This window comes from Polyodon spathula, chromosome 4 (genome assembly GCF_017654505.1).
Source record: "Polyodon spathula isolate WHYD16114869_AA chromosome 4, ASM1765450v1, whole genome shotgun sequence".
Lineage (NCBI taxonomy): Eukaryota > Metazoa > Chordata > Actinopteri > Acipenseriformes > Polyodontidae > Polyodon > Polyodon spathula.
Window position 1 is genome coordinate 6,524,306 of NC_054537.1, and position 23,125 is coordinate 6,547,430.

The window sequence follows — 23,125 nt, forward strand, 5'->3', positions numbered from 1 at the left end:
TGTATGGATAATCCTATATGATATTTAACCTTGTTGGTCAATAGGTATGTATTACAACGTGTCCAGGAGTCTTCCCAGATAACACCTACAAAAATTGCAATTCCAGTATGCAACAGCAGAGGGAACAGAGATACTGTCACTTTGAATAAAAGACCTGATCTCCTTATTGCTATACTTTTTGTTATGAAGAAGGTAATCATGTCCTATAAATATATCATTTGGTTCTAGAGGGCAAAGGGCAAGAAGCGCCTTTGGTTGAACTCTGTAAAAGCATTCTCACAGCACAGGGATCTTGCATTGTCTGGATCTCAGCTGAGAAGGTTCAGGCGTGAAATGTTCGGCATTTCCTGTGGGGGCGGAGCGAAGGAGGGCAGGATGGCTGCTGTTGACTGTAACGCGTTTCAATCAATTTGACTCGGGAAAAGGGAGCTGCATTTGGAGTGAAGGGTGCAGTAACCCTGTGCTCGCTTTTTTTTTTTTCTGTGTATCGGGAACGTTTGAACAGTGTTTAAACTGGTCCACCAAGTAACGTTATTGCAGCGGATTGTTATGGTAAAGATAAAGTGAAGACTCAAGAACACGGTGCTATTGAGTTGTGTAGCTGTTGCAGAGAACAGGCCGGTTGGAAGTTTTTTTTTTTTTTTTAGCAACAGGATTACGGTACTGTCTCTCAGACATATTCGATTTATGCTTCTTTGAAGAACAACAAACAGCGTTGCTTAATTGTAAATAACACGCAAAGGTAATGAACAGACTGATTTTACTTTTTAGTTATTTATGTATTTGTGTTATGTATGTCTTATGAAAACATTGTTAATACATCCAAAGCCGTTAATATTATTTTTTAAAAACTTTCCACAAGAAGGATGTCATGTTTATTTGTTGTGTAAACTCTTTGAATAAACAGCATTCAAGGTATTAAACTAACTGAACAACGCTACTGCTCGATCACACAGAGCCTGCTGTGCAAAAAGAAAAAAAGGTCCCGGGGAATAAGGTGGTTATTTTTGGGTGGGGTGGAGAGCGAACTGAAAAACGGAGATTTCAATTCCTGAAACGTTTTTTTCCGGTTTATTATTTTTAAATCGACGTGTATGAAATGTAACCAACGATGTTCTCTAAAGCGGCTCCTCTTGTGTTTAGTGTGGGTAGATAGGACGCGGTGAATCTTTTGTTTCGCTGCTCGAGGCATGTTTTGGGACCAGGCCCAGATTCCAGAACGACTCCGTAAAAAAAAAAAAAAAAAATGGAAAAACCTGAGAGCTGTCTCCTTATTTAGAAATCCAGTGCTGTGCCGTAATTCGCGTCGTTCATCTTACAACAGCCTCTCTATTTAAAAATAAACTCCGTGTCAACTCCAGGAAAGGATTCAGGAATGCTGTGATTAAAATCAAAGTAACTGGTCGTAGTCGTCGTTATAATGCCCCAAAGGTAAGTTTTTTCTTTTTTTTTTTTCTTCAGTAGTTTCCTTTGTCTTAAACAAACAAAAAACCTCGTAAAAAAAAAAAAAAAACTTGTGTGACTAGTTACACAGATTACATACAAAAGCCATGATGACACCACATGCACATTTTAAGAAACCTTTTTTTTTCTATTTTGCATAGTTTTTTCATTTATATATTTAGGGAGTGTCACTGAGGAGCCCCGGGGCATGCTTTTTTTAATAGGCAGATCAGAAGGAGTGGTAAACTTCTTCACACAAGGAACTTAAGTGTATAAAACCAGACACAATTTATTTAGCTATTGGAGCTAGACAACGTTTTGAATTAACTTATTTGGCAGGTCAGACAGCTTTAAAACTTAAACGTGGTTTTTTGAACATACGTTATTGAAAATAATGTCTTTGTCTTTTTATAATTTAATGTCTAATACCTCACACTACTACTGCAAGACATTATTATTATTGTTGTTATGAGTGTAGGAGGTTCTAAGTAAGGTTAAAGGATTCATGTTTTCAAAGGAAAAAATCTTAAACAAAATAAGTCGTTTTACCTTGGCTAATATATATTTATTTTTTATTTCAGGAGTCTTTAAATAAGCAAAATAGCAACAATACTACCTACTGCATTTTTAAACCCTGTGAAAAATACACATGAAATATTTAGCCATATTCATTTTACTTGGTAAGCTAAAACACAAGATGGTAATTAAACCTGGACCTCACGGTTATGGATAGGTGTTAGTATCTGCCTGTCCCAAGAAGCTTGTCCTTGCTCTCCTTCCTGTTCTGATCTAGTTGGCATTGCTCTTGCCTACTGTATAGCAATCTAGTACAGTATAGTACTTGTATTTGCCAGTCTTGCAGCACATGGCAATTTAATTGTAGAGCAAATGCTGTTGAGGGTTTTCAATTCATTTTGAGGTATGTGGCATTTACAAGGTAGTAGATGTAGTAGAGCACCAATGTCAGAGGTGCATTGCAGGGAGGGAGGGGGTCTGTCGACCCTCACTCTGGGAATTTTGAGAAAAGGGATAAAAATAGTACATTCTGGCACATTGTTGCATGGTTTAAGCATGTTGTAGACTTGTGGTTTGCTTGTAGTGTCTAACAGAGTACTCCATGTGTGCAATGAAGGAACTTTATTTCAGAACTGCTCACAACAAGACAAGATCAACAAGAAGAAAAATGGACTTTAGGATCAATAAGGCCCCTGCAGTACAAGAGTGGCTGGAAAAATAACTGGTATTTGCTAGGAAAATTGATGGATTACTCTAATGCAAAATATTCTTTTTCACACAACTTGAATATACCCCAACTGCTTTAAATCACACACGTTATACAGAGCAGTGTGCAAAACTGTGGAAACAACCCACTAAAAAATTACCTTATTAAATTAGAAGTTGTAAACAAACTGGAATGTAAGCAGAGTCTGCATTCTAGAGAAGTTGAGTGCAATATGGAACAATGTAGGAAACATACATATATAACGTACAATAGTTTAAATATTGTCATTCAGAGATTATCCTTTATTTCATTTCTTTTGATACTGAAGTTATTCATAAATAAGTTGGTACCCCTCAATTTAATTTCATATTACTCTTGTTGCATACTGTAATAGGCAACTTTGGCATATTTAGCTGCTGCCTTTATTCAAGGTGACCCATCAATTTAATAATCACTGATTATTTTGCTTCAATCTAAAAAAACTCAAGGTACTTAAATTACACAGACGATAATATTTGTAATGTTGGATTTATACAACACACCGGAATTAGGGCTTAGCCTATTTGAATATGAACAGAATGAAGAAAAAAAGGTTTGTACTGTATAGTGAGCAAGTAGCTGAATCTGCTTCTGATAAAATAAATCTGTACTGTTAACAGTAAAACAATTTTTTTTTTTTTTAAAAACCACTGTAGCTTAATGTAAATGTTTGATTTGCATCAAATATAAATTGAGAACCCTATTTCCAACCTTACAAGAGACTCAAGTACCGATTGGTGCCAAAGGTAACAGGTCTTTCGTAATAGTAAATCAGAAGCAATATTTATAACAATTTGTGAATTTAACAAAGACAGTAGACTTCAAAAATATTGTTCAATTTCTCCATCTTTGTTTGTGGACCCTGCTGGGGTTGAATCCACAGACCTACTGAAGAGAGAACTAAAAAAAGAGTTGACTGCTTCAGATGATCTTTTAAGGCAGCCACCTCGTTTGGATTATATTTATATCTTGAGTTAACTTTGCACTTCTCTTGGTATACTTGCATTTTTACTTTTGTGTAAGCATATGTGCAGCACCTTAAGAGTACAGTGACACGAGTAACAGCAACATCTTATCACCCAGAATTTCCCTGGAAAATGCAATGCAGTCAGGCGTTCACCTCCACACCAGACTGGGAACCACCGTGGACGAGAGGGCTGTTAAACTCTTTGTTTTCTGCATCTCTGACATTTGAAGCTTGCTGTGTCGGATATTAATGGCCCATAGAAAAGCATTTTAAAAGTCAGATTCAGGTTTTGGCTGAATTGTTGAATGGAGAACTAATTTCAGTTAACAAGTCTGCACAGGTTTAAAAATCTTTGCACTGGCTTTCCTATGCAGTCTTCCTGTTTGTATGTAAAAGCTCAAGGGCACATCAGTTTTAGAGAAAGGCAGTCAGGACATGCAAATAGCTGCAGGTACAAGCAAGTGTACATTTCGCATTTATTTTTGGTGTTTGCCAACATGTTATGAGACTAGACCTTTTAAGCACACTTTTTGCTTCACAGCTTCAGGTTATGCATTTTGTCCCACTATACATTTGTCAGGGTTCTTCATTGAAGGCCTGGGCTGTTGTCTATTGAAAACGTGTTGTTGTGGTAGAAAATATTTATTTGAACCTGTGCTTGTGCAGCAACAATCGGGAAAGTGAATGCAATTTAATTTGCCCTTTGCTGTAGCAATGAGTGGACTTTTACCATGTATTGATCTAGTCTAGTAAATAGTCTTAATATTAAACCCTGTACCATAGAAAATTATGTAGATAATAGCCAAGATTGTTTTAAAGATATATTTTTTTTTTTACCTCGTATGCATTGCATTATCACAAGCTGCTTCTGTTTTAATTCCAGAGGTAAGCAAATGTGGTTTTTAACCATGCAATATCAGCTCTTTAGGCTGTTCATTTGAAATCTGAATGACTGTCTAGCTGTAGGGTATTTTGTGTGTTTGTGACATCCTGCTTCTTCCTTACACATTTTATAAAGCCCTTCATTGTGATATCCGGAGCTTTACAATAAAGCTTCCTTAAGGACCCCAACGGTGATGTGTTTATTGTGTTTTGTTCCTATACAGTCAGCCTGATGATGATGAGGAGGGGGGCAGGGGGGGAGCTACTGTACTGTACATCCCATTCTCCCCCGGTTAATTTAGTCACAGGGTCTGTGGTTTGACTGCCAAGCACACCCCTTCATTTCCTGTATGATGATTCATGAGGAATCCAGGACTGGCTTTCATGTTTCATCAGGCAAAGTGCATTTAAAATGTACTGGCTGTTGTGTCGTCAGTTCCTGTTTGGAGCAAGTTTGTGGCCAAGCTTGTTGCTGTGGGTTCAGACGTGTTACACAGTGCTTTGTACTTCCCTGAAAGGTGCATCTCCCTCCTCTTAAATACCATCCAAACCTCTCAGAGCAAGAGAGAACAGGCTTATGAGCCCAGGATATACAGTAGCCTACTGTGTGTGTGTGTAGTAGTCTGTTTCCAGGGCTGATATTCTTGTGTGTTAGCAGGGTTGGACCAATTCCTTGTTTTTTTTTTTTTGTCCCCTCCCCCCTCCAATTCCTTTTACATTTCCAATTCCTTCAAAGCAATTGGAATTTATATTAAGACATAAGAGTTGTGATTGGCTTCAACTGATTTCATTTGAACAGTTTACTTGATTAACATGTTAACAATGGCTAGTAATTGTTTATGGTTTCTCAGTAGTAGTTAGCTGGTTCGGTAGTGATTTCATTTCACTGTGGAAACCACAAGCTCTGCATTCTTTTTATTTTTTGAGTGGCTTACCAAGGAACTCGATTCCTTAAGGGCTTGCATTCTAAGGAGCTGTTTAACTTTAAACACCCACAGCGGTATCCTGTAACTAATGCCTAGGTGTGGCTCTCTTGTTTTAATCGTTTTCTAAAAGTATGCCCAGTGGGTGTATTGTACATTGACATAAGCTGCAAAAGGCTAGTGGTTGACCAAATGGAACTTTTTTTTTCTTCACCTTTTCCCACAGCTTAATATATAAACCTTTAATTTCCGCTTATTGTGTGTGTTTGTTGCTGAATGCAAAATGGCTTTCACTCAACACTGAGTAGGATGATGATGGTTATTTCTAATAGTAGTCATTTGCTTGTTTCATTCATATGGTCATGTGGATCTATTATCTATTGTGAACTGTGACAAATGCAGCTTGTTTAATCTACTGTAGTCTAGTTTCCTTCTCATTAATTAAGCCAGTGTAAACTCCCCCAATCTATGCGGTTTAGACACAGTGAAAATGTGAAATGTGTAGTTAACCAGAGGAGCGTAATTCAAAATCTTTTACATTTATTTAAAGATGGGACAATTTTATTTAAGAATTCCAATATATTTAGCATTCAAGATGTCTGAATAGGGTAAATCAGCCCTGAAATGCCCCCCATCCCATGTTTTGCAATTTCTGAATCTGTTCCAGTGATTCTGGGGTAATGCACCATGTTCCTCTTGAGGTTTACACCCTGCACCATCTTCACTTGGCACCCAGTTACTGCTGACAGTTTGATTCTCTTTGAATGCCTGGTACTCCAGCTTCACCAGTTATATGCTAAGAGAACACCACGGTGATCCCCTGAAACTCAAGAACCCGGCAGAGGGTAAACAAACCCTGAAAGTGAGTGAAGCAAGATTGTTTATGCGTCCAGAAGGACTCATGTCCAGACATCTTGTTGTGTGATTTACACTCTTGCAGTTCTATCCAGAGCCCTTTTCAAACCAGTCTTGATGAGACCTCGCTAAGGTATTGTTTCTGTTTAGGAATTACTTCAATTAAGGTAATCGACGAACTGTTAATGTTATGCTTGCTAGGAAATGTAATTGAAGTGAAAGGGCAATAAATCATGCCAGCTATATATTGTAGATTTGATTTTAAAAAGGTTACAGCAGTCTGAGGGCTACAGTATACTGTAACTGTATTATCTGAAGTCACTCAGATTACCAATAAAGATAACTTTTTATATGTGTTTTTTTTTTTAATCTTTTGGCACCACAGTGACGATTTGGTCAGAAGAAATGCAGCAGCATAAACACAATGGCTAACAAAGTGATTGGAGCACAGTACCTGTTGATGCAACTTTGGATGGCATTAGCATTTTATTGAGCTGTTTTATATATATATATATATATATATATATATATATATATATATATATATATATATATATATATATATATATATATTTGCCTGTATAAAACAATTAGGTGTTTTGCTGTGGTTTTTTTAATAGATAGATATAAGTGGTCAGTATGAACAACATCTGGAAGAGCAAAGACATCAGCCTGGCAACCAAATGCAGATTGGTCAGTGGGATAGTTTTCCCAATAGCAACATATGGCTGCGAAACCTGGATGCTGAAAAAGGCAGACAGGCAAAAGATCGATGCATTTGAACTATGGTGGTGGAGACATCTGCTACGCATTCCGTGGACAGCCAGAATAACGAACCAAGCAGTTCTGGAACGGATCAAACCGAAAATCTCACTGGAGGCCAAAATAACAAACCAAAAGCTCTCCTACTTTGGTCACATCATGTGAGGCAAGTCTCTCGAGAAGGACGTCATGCTTGGAGTGATCGATGGCAAAAGAGGAAGAGGCCGCCCAAGAACTCGCTGGCTAGATATCATCAAGAAAGATACTGGACTGAACATAGCAGAATTGAAAGAAGCCGTGAGAGATCGGAAGACATGGAGAACATTGATCCATAGTGGCCGAGAGTCGTACTCGACTGAACGGCTTCTAAGAGAGAGAGAGAGATAAGTGTGTGTGTAATACACACGTTTTTCTAACCGGATTAAACTTCAAGGGACATTTTAGCCCACCTATATTCACTAGCCAAGTGACTTTATTTTTTCATTATTTAAGAAAAGGTGTAGCACGCTAGTATAGGAGCTGTAAGTTTGCATGCACTCTGATGTGTTCCCCTGAAAAAACTCCTGCAGCCACTTATGCTGTCGCTGCCAGGACAAATGCTTTTTTAAAATTTCTGTCCAAATGAGGTCCTGCATCAATCCATCCATCCAGTGAGTGCTGTTTCCTTCCAATAAAATTGTGCATTATGGGGATATAGTACCTGTTAATTTGTTGGTTGAGGCAGACCTTGTTGCCCACAGTGGGTTAGAGTCAGTTTTCAGTGTGTGTTTCAGCTGCTCACGGCTTTATTGTGCTCCCATTAGTGGTGTACACTAAACCAGTTTGATGACATGGATAGCGCAGCCTGTGTTTGACCAGCTTATCGCATCAGTTAATTTTGACATTTACTACACTTGATATTTGGTATGCTGTATATAGACAGCCTTGGTATGTGGCCAAAGACCAAAAAAGAAACTGATTGTTGAAAGGGATGCATGGAAAAAGTTCTGCAAGTAAAATATCTGACATTGCAGCTGATCTGGTGTTGATCAGCGATTCAGTATTATGCTAAAGTTCAGTAACATGGAAACTTGCTTGCCTAATTGCAGTGGTGCAGTGCCACACATAGCCTTGTCTTAACACTAAATATGGTAGATGTTTTGGGTTTTAAAGGAGTTCATGTTAAGGGGGAAGTGTGTTTTCTATGTGTCTTTTCTATTCTTGCAAGGATACATACCGAACTGTGTCCCTGTACTGACATAGATATACAGTATTGGAGGTGTCTGGACACTCATATCCAGGAAATCTATGTTGTAGTATTCCAGCAGCAATTGAATAGTAAAGACTAGACAAGATTTCTGATAACTGTTGTTTACTGTTGAGAGGCCATTTACAACATTCATTTTGTGGTTAGAAATAATGTAGGCATGACCAAAATGAGTGTGTGAATTTGGAAGAGCATCTTAATGTGTGGCTATTTATGGTAACAAACTTTTGAAGAAGCCTGTTATTGTCGTAATTTGAATAATGCAGTGTTGGATTATTAGGAAAGGAAGTAAATGATGTGATTTGAGAGATTTTTTTTCTTTATGTACGTTTTAACTGCAAATTGGGAATAGACTACATGGAAGGTACTTGGTTTCAAAAGCATGTGTTTGGAGTTATGTTTGTGGAGATGGTTGGGTCTGGTATGCAAATATTTCAATGGTCTCGGGATTGGATTTGTTTGGTCGGGTTCAGATCGGGTTTTAAATTTAGGCCTGAGCAGACCTCTATTTGTTATCATACATCTTACGGTGGGTAGTTCACCCATAATTTTAAACTGTTTGTAAAATACCACATGTCTTCTAACAGAAACATTCCAACAAGATCTGACTGTAGTATCTTCACTGTTAACCAGAAAAGTTTTGTAGTGCAGGCCCATCTGGAACAGAGAGCAAACAGTGCTTTTGGCCTTCAGGTGAGACTGGCAGCCAAGATAGCCTGCAATATGTTTCCTGGGGTTGGCTCCCTGCCTCTCTCCTGGAAGATATCGTAGGAAGATGTATATTTAGTAACAGGGTGTTTGTTGCTGTATAGTACGTGGCCCCATTGATAATATTGGAGAGGTGTGAAAAGCCCAGGCTAGCAGTAACAGCGTAGGTAATTTGTGGGCTACATGGATTTCATGCAGGTAGTGAGTCTTGTTATCCAGTTTTAACACAGCTATTGTACAGTATTTTTAGTTAATTTTTTTTATTTACTTAAATTCTTGCTCTTAGTGCCAACATTTATTTTTGTATTTACCCATTTGTTTATGGTTTGGTCTAAAATTAAAACATGTGGTGCTAGTAAAAGTACTTGCTGGACCCATTAGCTGTCTATAGAAACTGACAAAACAGCAGGCTACTGTGCTGTACCCACCAATTACTTTACTGTAGAAGAGTTAAATACTGTAACTGCATATTTTGCATGCTATCAACACTGTCATCAAAATATTTGATAGATGGCTATACTATAACAATATAGAAATAAATATAAAACAAATCTAAAGGTACAGACTAGTGAGTGCGTGGATGCCATTTAAACAGGCTAGTCCGGGTGGATCAGACAGGACAATATTAGACATGCTGGTCTGACCGTTCTCTAATGGAGCTCTTGCCGTCTGACTCCTTGTACTGTGATTACAGCTCAGCTCGCCGCATGGCAGCTGGTGAATGCGATGACTGATTAATCATTAATGTGGACACAGGTGATGAAAGGATTACTCTGCCTTGTCAAGGCCTGGCTAAAGTATGGCAGTGTGACTGCCCTCAACACTTCACAGGACCTGGACAACAGGCCTGCATGCGACATAGCCTGAACTTGTTAGATTCCAGCTCTGCCAGTAGAAGCTGCTGTACTGGAGTCTGCATGCAGTGGTAAGAGTACTAAATCTTTTGGTGTTACTACACAATTAAAGTTCTGGGTTGCCCCATGAAATTCACTTTACATCTTCTTTTGGGTGTTTTTTTGTTTTTTTTTAAATCAACTAAACCATTCTGTTTAGATGAGGGCCCTGGGGCTGTTTCATTTTTGTGAACAAAACATTTACTTAAATAAAAAGGTGTTGCCACACTTTTTCTTTTGTAAAACTTTAAAGTGGTGCTCTTGCTGAATTCGCGACCTACTGTACAGCTAGGTATCTTTTAGCATTTGAAGTTGTAACTGAGGTGTAATGTACTGTGCTGTGTCCAGGTTCTAAAGCATACACCCGCGGACAACCCTTAGCAAACTACAGTCCTTGCACATCATGCTACCCAGCAGAAATCTGTGACAATCCATGACTACAGATTAGCTGAATCCTTAGTTTTCCCAAAAAACGTGTCTCCGTCATGCTTTTAAGTAGACTGTACTGTAACACGCTGCACAAGATAAGCAGTCTCTTCTTTCATTTCATGTGTGATTCAGATGAGCTTCCTGACCAGCTTGCTGGGAGGAAGGGACAACCAGCTGGCAGATAGAAAGAAGATGCACAGAGATTTACGATTATACTGTAAATACAGTATAAATCTCTAAGCTACGCTTCTAAATCTTTTGTAGTCATTTTTGTATTACTTTAGTATAAAAACATGTTAATTTGGATTCATATGTTGTTTTTTTCTGACTTTATGTGAACGAAGACACACAATTGCCCATTTTCCCATTGGAAATAGTGATATTTTGAAATATCACTGTCCTGGTCACAAAAGCAAAGTTTGTGGGGAATAATATCCATTTTCTATACTTTTGAGGCATAAGCAATTAGGAAATAACACTTACTACCCAGGAACAAAAAAAAAAAATTGTTACACGGTGTAATTTTGCAGTGGTCCTAATTTTTCCACAGGTGTGTGTGTGTGTGTGTGTGAGAATGCACAGTGTATATATACTGTTCTGTACACATTTAATTATGTGCGTTCCCTTAGCCTGAATGCACAGTACACCTACGGTTCCGTCTATCTTTGGAATAAAACAGGCAAGGTTACATCTGTCTGCTGTAGTTGTAATTTGTTTTGCGATCGAATGAAATACAACCCTATTTCTCTACTGGATAATATTTATATGTCTGGTTGTTCCACTTAATGGATAACACACAGTAGCAGATTGAAATGAGCTGCAAGATGTCCTAATATAGTAGGCATATGGTTTATGTTCATAACAGTACAGAGCAGCACAGAGAGCAGAGGGCGTGTTTTTATTGTCCTTTGTTTAGAGAGGCTATTTAATATTCTCCTCCTGTTTCCCTCGCCTCACAGTGCTGCTTGATGCTTCTATTAAAGAACCATTATGCTGTTGGCTCACTTCAATTCATTTTATACTGGGAACATATTGAAGAAAGTAGAGAGTGGTATGTGGGTGATTTTCTGCTTTCCATTAGCAGTCCCGGGGGGGGGGGGGGCAGTGCAAGGTTATGTTATTTTTGCAGCTTTATCTTTTACGTTAGTCCTCCAGTGTCCCACGGTACATTCAGTCCTCTTTGTGTATGTAAGATCTGGTATAAATCTAGTACACCTTGTTTCAATTGTGCGTTTTAACCCTGTTAATGTAAGGTAGTGTAGTTTATCATTCTATTGATTCCACAAGCCATCTCTGTAAATTTGTACAGTACATTATGTGGGAACCTGGAACACTGAGTTTGAGAGATTGACTGTATATACAGTAAGTGTAGGTCTGTCATAAAACCTTTCAGTAATTTTCTACTGCATAAGTTATGTTATGTGCCTGTAGTGTATACAGTAAGCAACCAGATCTCTGACACAAAGCACCTACAAAGTTAAATGTTGATTTTACTTCTACAAACACTTCTACTGGTATTGCTTGTGTTTTCCTGGAGCATTTACTCGTCATTTTCAGGTTAATACTGGTCTGTTGTTTTTTAAAGGTGGCGTTTCAGTACCAGTAGTTTTCTTTAGTTATACAAACTGTAACATGAAAGAAATATCCAAAACCAGGAAAATCATCAGTTATACATTTCACCATTTAAATATATTCCAGTTGTAAAGATGCATGCACTCTCCCACTTAAATGGCCTCAGGATGTAGGGGCTACTTTTTGGCTGATGAGCGGTTAACGGAAATGAGTAATCGACAGGAGAGAAGGGGTAGGGGTGAGTTATTGAGAGGAAGCCAGTAATCCCCATATATGGGAACAGATCCACTGTGCTCTTCTGTCTGTAATGCAGGGCAGGGCTTGCCCAGATCTTCCTAAAGATTCCATCCCAGAGGAATGTTTGGGTGTTCAGAACCTTTTTAGCCATGCATTACTGTGTGTGTCCTTACTCTGACTGATAAACACTGTTGTGATTTTGCAGTTTGGCTGTCTAAGGAAGGTCTGTTTATTATTAGTCACACTCTGGTGGGCAGTATGTAAAGGAAAATGTGATCCAAGCAAATGGGAATAGCCTGAAAGTGGACTTGCTTTACAGTACTTTACTGTGAAATCTTTTTTACATGGCAAATCATTTACTCAAATAAAACCTTAAGTTTTATTTAGACTTCATTATTCATTTATGTTGTGACTATAAAAATATATATATTTCTCATTCAAGCATTGTATGATTTGTTAACAATAAATAAGTCAATGTTTTTCCAGATGAATACAAAAATAAATTGCTGTGCTACTGTTGGTGTGCCTTAAATATGCATACTAAATAAAACTCAAGCTACTGGAACTGAAGCCATCATTTTGACCTCCCACTCCGTATTCCCCTTTTACATGGCATGGTGCTTAACTGTACCACATAGGAGCTGAAAAAATGTACAGTAGGTCACACCCTGAAGAGAACGTGTGCTTTAGATGGTGTAAATAAACTATCAAGCATGTTCTTCATTTATTGTGAAATATGTACTGTAGTGCCGTATGAAACCTTAAGACTTTAACACCTTCTCCTCTGTATTCCCCGCCTCGCGCGGTGTTATGTTTTAATCCTTCCCTTTCACTTACTGATGAATGCTGTAAAAGCTGGCTGGCTGAACTCTGAAGACACGAGTCTACTTGCTAACCACCCTGTCCTCACCTGTAGCCTACATTTTACAATCCAACCCTATTGACTGCTTTATAATAAAAGGAAATTAATAATTACTAGATTGGGGAGGGGCATCTTACTGACGATTAGCTTTAAAGATCCCAGGATAACGCTTCACGCACACAGATATCTTCTAGTGTGCTGTAGTATTGTTTGCTTGTAAATCATGGAATTCACATTTCAAGTACAGTAATGTGTGTGAACATTCATTGTTGAACATTACTGTAACTCCTCTTTTGAAGTAACTTGTGGTTCTTTAGTATCGATAATTGTCCTGGCAACAAGGACTACATGTGATTGTGCAGATTAGATGCCTGCTATATTGTGTGAGCTGCAGTCTACTGTATCTGTGTTCCATTCATATTGGGATATGGAAGTTCCCTTACAGGCTTAATGTTTCACAGCAGGGCTCTTAACATTACTCCTGTTTTCACACATGTTCCTGTACTTGCTCATGTATTACAGGTCCATTTTTCTCCCTGCCATAATTGCAGGAAATATGCCAGCCAGCCAATTGTATAATCTGCACATTCATAGTGTAGCAGCAGCTTGGCCTGTTCAACACAGAAGCATTTCTGTATGACATGCAGTAAGATCTCAGTGGCACCATGCACTATTTAACCTTTCCACCATTTTACAACTCCCAAACACTGCCTTTAAACTTGAACAAAGCATGTTTCTAAAAACCTGCTTTCCCGTGAATGATGGGATTGAACCAAATGTTGTATCTGTTGATCTACAACTGGGGCCAAAAGTTTTGCATTGCATAAAATTTTAGGATTTGAGACTAATGATAATAAAACCAGCGCTCCAGATAAGGATTTGGGTCTGGGAGTAACTTGCTCTCTAATTTTAATTAATGTATTTTCAGCAAGTAAAATGCAACATTACCTTGGTCATGAGTAATCAAAAAAACTTCAAAGACTTTTGCAATATCCCTACCAGAAGCTGAGATAAGTGTTTCATGTTGGATCAAATTGTCACATTTTTCTATATGTTTGACATTAAGTATATGAAACCACAAAGCCGTGTGTTCATGAATATGTTAACGTAAAGTCATTCACTTCGACTATGAAGTAAAATTAGTTAATTCTATAGGGTGATTCAAAACTTTTGCTGTATCATTCATTGTTTGAAGCTGTGTCTTGTACTGTAAACACATGTGCAAGTGTCTCCTGTTCCAGGTGATAACTGTGAAGTAGCTGGTGTTGGCACTGTTCTTGTGAAGGAAAGACCTTGCCAACAGCTTGGAGAGCTGTTCCTGTCAGGCTTGGGGTCAATTCCTGTTTCAGTCTCAATTGCTTTTTAAAATCAATTTCCAGTTTCCTTTTAATCTATTCCAACACAGTGATCAAAATTTCAATTTTCAGTATACTGTTTAAACGAGCTGTTCAGTGGCAACACAACGCCTACATTAGTGCTGCTACGGTTAAATTGAAAATTGATTTTTTTGATCGATTCCTTTCCTCATATCGATATAAATACTGGATAATAAATTTAATAATTATTTTTGTAACGGGCATAGTTAGTAACATTACTGTATTTAAGTATATCAACAAAACTGCACCGACCCCTTGCTATTGACAGTATTTCTGCCACAGACAAGCAGTGGGCGTGCTCTTCTCCTGCTTGTGTTAACTGGCATCTGATTTGCTGGTCCCATCCTACCAGCGAATCAGTTTTGGAAATGATTTGTAAGTACGCCCCTCTGTTTTGATTGTATAAACAAAACAAAAAAGTGTGCCACTTTGTGTCCAGAGGAGGACAACAGGCTTGTATTTCTTGTAAACAGCCTGTAAATTGTGCACATTGAAGAAAACTAACTATATTGTTTGCGCTTCTTTGGAGTTTCAAAATGAGCTGTTATATAATGAATATTTAGTAGTGATAAATGCAGTTTTGGAGTAAGGATCAGCTAGTGGGTATGCATGGTGTGGTAAATAAATCAATTTATTATTTTAGGCAGGGACTTCCACATTGTGTGTTTTACAGCTAGTGAAGGTTAGGTGGTACAGTATTAACAAGATGCAATGCATCATGCAGATGGAGTTGCTGTCAATGAATAAAACAGTTTTCATAAACTCTTGTCTAGTTTATATAGATTACATTCCAAAGTACTGTAATCGGTTTGGAATAAATATTTTAGTAACACTCCTGTAGTATGCTAAACTTGCTTTAGGCTTGTCGCGAATATTGTTTATTTTTCTCCTGACGCTACCAAGGCGTAATTACACATCGCATTCAGGTGTTGTTCACAAGCTTTTACTTCACTGCAATGATATTCAAATAATAACGTCACGAGAAGAGGAATGTGATGAAAATGTATTGTACAATCGACATTTACTCGAACGGTTATACTTTGTGCCCAATTAAACGATTGCTATTTTGAGGCTTAATTGACAGCTCTAGCCTACATTGAAGTAGTAGTGTTGATCAATGAAATCGGCTTGAAATGAAAGCAGTGAAATAATCACTACAATTATGTCTCTAAAATACCAATTCCAGTTCTTTTGAAGGATTGGAAGTTAGTTGGAATTGAAAAATAGGAATTGACAACAGTGGTTCCTGTTTACTGTTGCTGTTTTATTGCTTAGATGTGGAAAATAAACAGTTCTTTGGTTCAGCTCTGCTGATTCTTCTGTGGCTTTTGTACTTTCTGCTGTGAAGCAGGTTTTGGTCCAGACTTGTTGAAACAGGCTGAAAACCTCCAGTGACGGTTCAAACTGGCCCAGAGCCCAGCCTCTCCAACCCGACCTTGCACCCCACAGAACTTAATACAATTTTTTTTTATAAATACTCCCTATCAAACTGTAATATAGGTTTTAATCTTGCGAGTAAGAACAATGCTCAGTTTCTAATTGTTATCTAATTTTAAATCTCGCAAGCGTGTTTACAATCCTCCAATAGATGATTATTATTATTATTATTATTATTATTTATTTATTTTTATTTTTTTTTTTTGTCGGGTGTTTTATTGGTTAAAACTGAAACTCAGAAGCCCTACGTATACAGTACCCCCCCCCCAGCCTCTAACAAGTAACTGCTCTGTAACAAAGGTGATTTCAATCAGTTATAGTCTTTGTTCAGTCTATAATCTTGCACTGCAGTAATAGCAGTTAAAGATGCTACAGTATGTTGCAGTACACTTTAGCCTTTTTTTATTATTATTTGTATTTTTTTATTCTAATAACTGCGCTTTTGCACATTGCTGTCTGGTTCCAACATGTACAATGTTGATGAACATCTATAAATCATTATCTAGTTTGTTCAAGGTAACTTCCTCAACATTACTCATTTTGCTTTTTTTGTTTTTAAGTAGAACACATATATAGCGCACTTATATTACTGTACTTTGTATTTGAGGATGTGCAGGATTAAATATTTTCGTTCGGTTTCCAGTCTTTCTTTCATAGATGTTGTACAGCCAATGGTAGCACATGTTCAAACTTCACTACTTTTAAATACAAGTTTGAATTGGGTTACAGTCAAAGATGCTGTAGTAAGATGGATACCATGCTGAGAGAGACTCGCACCTTTGCAGGAAAAGTATTGAAACAAGGATTCAGGAAACTTCAAGCGTTTCTGTAAGGAACTCAAGTCAGAAATGTCTTAAATGTTGCTTTACTGACTTGGGGATTTCTGGGTTCACACAGCACCTAAAAGGAAGCGCTGCACTTGCTTGGAGCAAATTTAAGTGTCATATTTATGAACTGTTCAACTTTGCATTCTGTTGTCTAATTTTGTCAATACTTTGATCATCTAAGTTTAAAAGAATATTTTTTTTCTTGTGGAAAGGTCAAACCCCACAGAGAAATATTAGAGCAGAGGTAATCAAAATGGCCATTATTGCAAGTTTCAGACCTGTGTGCTGTAACACAACTCTCATAAATACACTTGGCAACTACTGTACACTGGAACACTTTCTTTTCTCTATCACATGCTGTACATCCACAAATGAAGAAAACAGCTCCCCAGAATGTGGTCCGCTTTTGCTAGAAAGACCCCTTCAGCACCTTGTGACTCTCCTGAGAAGTTGGAGCTTTCTAACATGCCAAATTAAGTTTAATGTACTTTTATATAATTGCACAGTAAGAAAAAATAGTTGTCAAATGATCTACTTTACTACATTATGCATCCCCGTAGTTGCTGCGTGTGTTCCGACTCCCATCGGGACAGTGTTAGATTTAGTTTCACGGTGCTCGCATGAGGAATGAGTAAGTCGTCTTGAAATGGAACCCCTGCTAATTTTGGAATAATTTAACCCTTTGAGAGAGTTCTCAAACTACTGTGGTTCTGTTGGAATGCTTCCAGTGCAAGTGTGAAATCTGTTTTGGTACAGTTTTGTATTAAACATGACTGACTTGATTTAGGTGGCACTGCACAGTAGGTTTATTACTTCTAACTTTCATTTGTTTTCTTTCTTATTTTCAGATGGATTTAAAATCCCTTTTTATATGCATGCTACTGGGATGTTTGCTGTGTTACAGTAATGCTCAACAAGGTAATTCATTTATTTTACCTTTTTTTTGGGGGGGGGGGGGGGGTGTGTTGTTTTTTTTTTTTTTTTTTTTTTTTTTAATCAAATAAGGTATGTGTTTATTCATAAGCATTGCAAGTTTATTTCAAATACTGTAGGGTACCTTAAAATGTTGCACTGCCTCTTTGAATAGTCACCTGTTTTATAATGCCAACTCTTACTGTACTAGAAACTTAATGTGTACATATTACAATGAAATCTGGGAGTGACTTAACAGGTGGTCAGTAGTGTCCATATTGATCAGTAAATCAGTACAGTCTGTCTTTGAATTGACTATACAACTGTGCTCTTTGTTTTGCTTGTCAGCAAGGTGCTGTTCAGTGTGAGCAGCCTAAAGATTGCAAACCTTTTATACAATTTAACATTAAACTCTTTCTCTATATCATATATATATATATATATATATATATATATATATATATATATATATATATATATATAATCACATTTATTTTTTTAATGATCCACCCATAGCTTTTCTTCTGTTAAACTGTGTAGTTCTAGACGACCAAGGTTGATGTCAGAGTCAGATAATTGGTGTTGCTCAATGGCTGTGAAATTTTTTTTCTAGTTCAATAATTGGACCTAGTTTTAGTAGCATGCCTAATGCAAAACTTGCTCAAGTACAAATTATTTGATATTCTATTGATGTTTTTACAGATGGAAATGACTGTATTAAAGCCAATGCAAAGTCATGTGGGGAGTGTATACAAGTTGGTGCAAATTGTGGATGGTGTACTGAACCAGTAAGTGCCTTTTAAAAGTTACGTTGCATCTGAATTGACTTGGTTGATTAAACCAGTCATAAGGGTTTTTTTTCTTATTGGTATCCATCCTGCCTCAAATGGCAGCAGTGGGTGAAGTTGTGTTGGCAGCATCTCTTGCAGTTCTCAACTGATATTTGTTTGTTTTTGGGGATGTGGGCCAGTCCAATGCACTATCAATACTATCATATGTCTTTGCCTGTTCCTCGACCAGCTTTAAAAACAAGACCGGATGTTGTAAATGCAAATGTTCTGTGGTAAGGAAATTGGATTTCTGCCCCTTTTCTAAAACGATTACATGATCTCCCTCCTTATAAAAAAAATATTGCACTTAAAAACAAATATGATCCCTTAAATTCGATTTTTTTTTTTTTTAAATTAATGTAATTGGCTAAACACAGCAAAAAAAAAGTCTGAAAGAGAACAAAAGGAGACATTCAAACCACTCCCAAGTTTCCTTATATAATCTTTCATTGCCTGTTTTTGTACCCTGTAGGATTTTTTAAAACAAGGGGAGCCGACCTCTGCAAGGTGTGATGTTCTTGAATCTCTCAAAAAACGTTGTAAAGAGATTGAAAACCCCAGAGGCGATAAAAAAGTGGTCCTGAACAAGGCAGTAACAAACCGCAATCATGGCACAGATGAACGGAAACCAGAAGATATCACGCAGATTCAGCCCCAGAAAATGGAATTAACCCTGCGATCAGGTAACTGTAAATGACACAAAATACGTACATTGCCATTAAAAGTTTCAAACATATCGGTGCTCTTCAGACCTGTCAACCATAGCTCCTAGTAGGGTAGTTGCATTGTTTCTGCAATACCTTGCTTTTTTGCAGAGCTGTCAGTGCTGCTTGTCAGTCTAGGAGGTCTGTACAGTGTATTGCTGGCTATTCTATATTTGGTTGTCCCCACTACCATCCTGTTAGCAACACCTTATTTAAAAGTAAAAGGGGGAGGGGGGGGCGGGGGGTACAGGAGGTGTGTTAAACTCCAGAATGTTCATTTTCTCTTTTTTACAGGTGAACCCCAGACCTTTGAACTGAAATTCAAGAGAGCGGAAGACTACCCCATTGATCTCTATTACCTTATGGATCTCTCATTCTCCATGAAGGATGATTTGGAAAATGTGAAGAATCTCGGAACTAATCTGATGCGTGAAATGCAAGACATTACTTCTGATTTTAGAATTGGTAAGAATTCATCAAGATCAGGCATACTGAATGAATATGCATGTCCCATACAAATCAAACCTAACATATATAACAGGACATTTTGTCTGGTATTAAATTCGGCAGATTTGCTATCTTGGGATTTTGACGGGTTTTAAATTGCCATTTCTCTCTTAGCACGGCCACAAAGATGAATGCAATGCAGCTCTGCATTTATACTTTCAACCCTTTTCAGTCCATTTATTCGGTGCTTGTCGGGTGCATCAGGTCCAATTTATTTTGCTCGTTATACTAGCATCTACAGTGTCATTGCAGGAACTTGGAGAACAAAAAAGGCTGTCTAATCAGTTAGACTAGCAATTACTGGTAAAATCAGCTCCGTTTTATACGTTCTGAACTAATTTTATTAACGTTTTGTTTATGGACTTTGCGGTACCTGCACGGTGGGTGTCTTTAATATCTACAACGTATTGACAATAACAATCAACCATTTTGTTAGGCTTTCTAACAAGTCTTGCATAAACAATTTTGGCTGTTACTTAATAATTAAACCCTTGTAAAAAAAATAAAAAAAAACACCAAGTGCTTAACAAAGTAACCCTACTACAGAAATAGGCGCAGTTTACAGTGCTTCTGGGTTTCTAATCTCACCAGATCAATTCCAGATTTAAATCCTTTGATGGAAATGTCCGGTTCTTGTAATGTTTAAGTAAATTGGCTTTATCACTGCCATTCTCATGTCAACACTATTTCCCTTGTCCAGCACTTCTTTTCCTGGTCTGCATACCAATCTGCCAGAGGAATATGTACAGCATGAAACAAATGTGAAAGAATATCCAGATTGATTTTATCATTTTCAATTATTGACAATTTGACTCTGATACCACCTGCAGTGAACGCACGTCTTGGCCTTTAACTCGCAAGTATTTCCTGCCCAACTCGTGTGATAACTTGGGTAACTCATAAAAGCATGGAAACGCCTCCTTTTTGCACCATCAGCTCGAGTTCTGAGAATTCAGACCAATTCAAGCGCTCTCGAGTTGGCGGTCCATGGAAACGAGGTACTAGTTTTTGAAAAAACAGAACCGCTGCTATTTAGCTTGTACCATTGGCTCATTTTAGGTCAGTAATGTATTATCTTGCTTTTAGGTTTCGGCTCCTTTGTGGAGAAAACTGTGATGCCCTACATCAGCACCACCCCAGCCAAGCTTCTGAACCCTTGCACTGGTGACCAAAACTGTACCAGCCCCTTCAGCTACAAAAATGTCCTCAAGCTCACCAACAATGGAAACCAGTTCAATACTCTTGTAGGACAGCAGCAGATTTCTGGAAACTTGGATTCTCCTGAAGGTGGTTTTGATGCCATAATGCAGGTTGCTGTCTGTGGTGTAAGTATGTCTTTCAGTGCTGCCTGATTATGGGGGAACTGGGAGAGGTAAAAGATTTTCAGTTAAACAAGTATGTCAGTAAACACCACCGCCCCATCTGATAATCTCTAACTTATGCTTAATGGCAATTCCATGTTTCATGACAACTGGATAAGCAGTTTTCCAGGTCTGTGGAGAAATCTGAAGTGTGACACATGCACGTATGTGTCTCCTTTTACAGGGGCTTTAATTTAAAGGTAAGAGCTGTATATTTCAGGGTGCTGACCATGGTAAGAAATGTTTCCGCGTAGCATTGTGTGATTTGTGTTAACATGCAGAGTCAGGAACAGCCTGAACAAGCATTTGGAGATATTCTCTAATTTTTGCATTTTTATTTTATAGGAGCATATTGGCTGGCGAAATGTCACCCGATTGTTGGTGTTCTCCACTGATGCGGGATTCCACTTTGCTGGAGATGGGAAACTGGGTGGAATAGTTCTGCCAAATGATGGAAAGTGCCATCTGGAAAATGGCATGTACACCATGAGTCATTACTACGTAAGCAATAAGAAGACATTCAGTAGTACAAAAAATAAAATTGACAAGGTTTCTTTTTTGTGTTTTTTATAGACAAAGGTTTCTGCACCTGTCTTAAGTTTTATTTTTTAATCAGTACAAATCTGAACTGAGGGTTTCTTACATTTTGCCATTGCTCTTTCTCCCTTCTGTATATTAAACTTGGCTTTTTAAATTGTGTTTACTACCTTGGGTTACACAGCAGACTTTGGGCTTCATTCTCAAAGCTCTTTGTGCAACAAAAAAAAAAAAAATGAAGGGGGGTGGGGGAGGTATAAATGGTTCCTTCCAGAAAAAAAAGAATTATCAATCAAATTTACGTTATTGAATGAATAGCTTTCAGAATATTTTTTTTTCTTTTTAACAAGTATTTTTTGGGGAAATTACTCTTCTGTTATGCTGTTAATTTACTTTAGACTCTGTTCTCCAGGACTATCCCTCTATTGCCCACCTTGTACAGAAATTAAGTGACAACAACATCCAGACCATCTTTGCTGTGACAGAAGAATTTCAGCCTGTTTACAAGGTAAATTGACATTGTGCACAGACTCATTGTGAGTATTTGCTGTAAAAAAAAAAGAAAAAAAAAAAAAAAAACTAAGACTATTACAGGATCATTTGGGCGCAGCCGCTACAGTAAATAATCTGAATTTGCATTCACAATCTTTGGAAATGGGCTGTGCTGAAGAATTGTTGGGTTTTGATAATTTGCAGCATCCTCTTTTTAATTAAAATGTTTCTGTCCTGACCTAGGGATGTGATTGTCACAGTAAAGAAAACATCACAGCTAAAAATACACAATTTCAGGGACTGGTCACAGCTATGAAGATTTAACTTAAAAAAAAAAATATATATATATATATATATATATATATATATATATATATATATATATATATATATATATAAAAAAATTTATGTAATGTACTGTAATTTAGTATTTGTGCAAAGTATCATATATTTAACATGTATTTAATGTGCTTTCGTAACCTGCTTAGTCAAAAGTAAACATTAGATTTTTTAACTAATTTTTTAAACAACCGTAACAGGAATATGCTTACCATTTATTAACACGTATACCTTGTCCGATGTAAAGAATAAAGGAGAACTGTACAATATCCTTTTTGTTAATGTATTTAAACAGCTGCGGTTTTGGTATTGCAAGATGTACATTCAAAGATTAGAAGGATCGTTCTGCATTTACATTTGACAGGTTAAGCACCTCGAATGACTGCAAGAGCTGCAAATCGGGTTTCATGCTTCTGCAGAACTGTAAACCGGCCTCCCTTTAGGTTTTCAATTGTCAAGTGTATGCAGTGGCACTGGAACAATTTTTCAAATGGGGGTGCTGAAAGCCATTGAACATCATATACTGTAACCCCTGTATATGATGGAAGCCATGCTAAGCCAGGGGGTGCTGCTGCACCCCAAGTTTCAGCGTCCCCGAGTGTATGCTGAGCTATATGTTCTGCACAAAAGGCTTTGGTTTATTTTGAAGTTTGTTTCTCTTTTTAAAGCTGCTCCCTCCACTTTGAATGAAATTGTTTGGAATATTACTCTGCTAGCTGCTTATAACTTAATTTTGCCATTATAGTTCTGTGTAAGTGCTTGC

The 23,125-nt window shown here is 37.6% G+C and overlaps 1 protein-coding gene across 4 annotated transcripts in view; it reads left to right on the forward strand.

The window, feature by feature from the left end:
• The first annotated feature begins 362 nt into the window (after positions 1-362).
• Positions 363-23,125, forward strand: part of LOC121314092 (integrin beta-1-like) — a 32,077-nt gene continuing 9,314 nt past the window's right edge. Inside the window, exons 1-9 of one of the 4 annotated variants that reach the window (XM_041246958.1) lie at positions 363-742; positions 6,952-7,084; positions 17,529-17,598; positions 18,295-18,380; positions 18,895-19,105; positions 19,421-19,591; positions 20,720-20,958; positions 21,340-21,495; positions 21,944-22,039. In XM_041246958.1, coding sequence (XP_041102892.1) covers positions 6,971-7,084; positions 17,529-17,598; positions 18,295-18,380; positions 18,895-19,105; positions 19,421-19,591; positions 20,720-20,958; positions 21,340-21,495; positions 21,944-22,039 — 1,143 coding nt within the window. In that variant the 5' untranslated portion in view covers positions 363-742; positions 6,952-6,970. Of the gene's footprint in view, positions 743-893; positions 1,432-6,951; positions 7,085-17,528; positions 17,599-18,294; positions 18,381-18,894; positions 19,106-19,420; positions 19,592-20,719; positions 20,959-21,339; positions 21,496-21,943; positions 22,040-23,125 lie in introns of those variants that run through there. The other 3 variants (XM_041246959.1, XM_041246960.1, XM_041246961.1) reach the window with 3 other exon arrangements.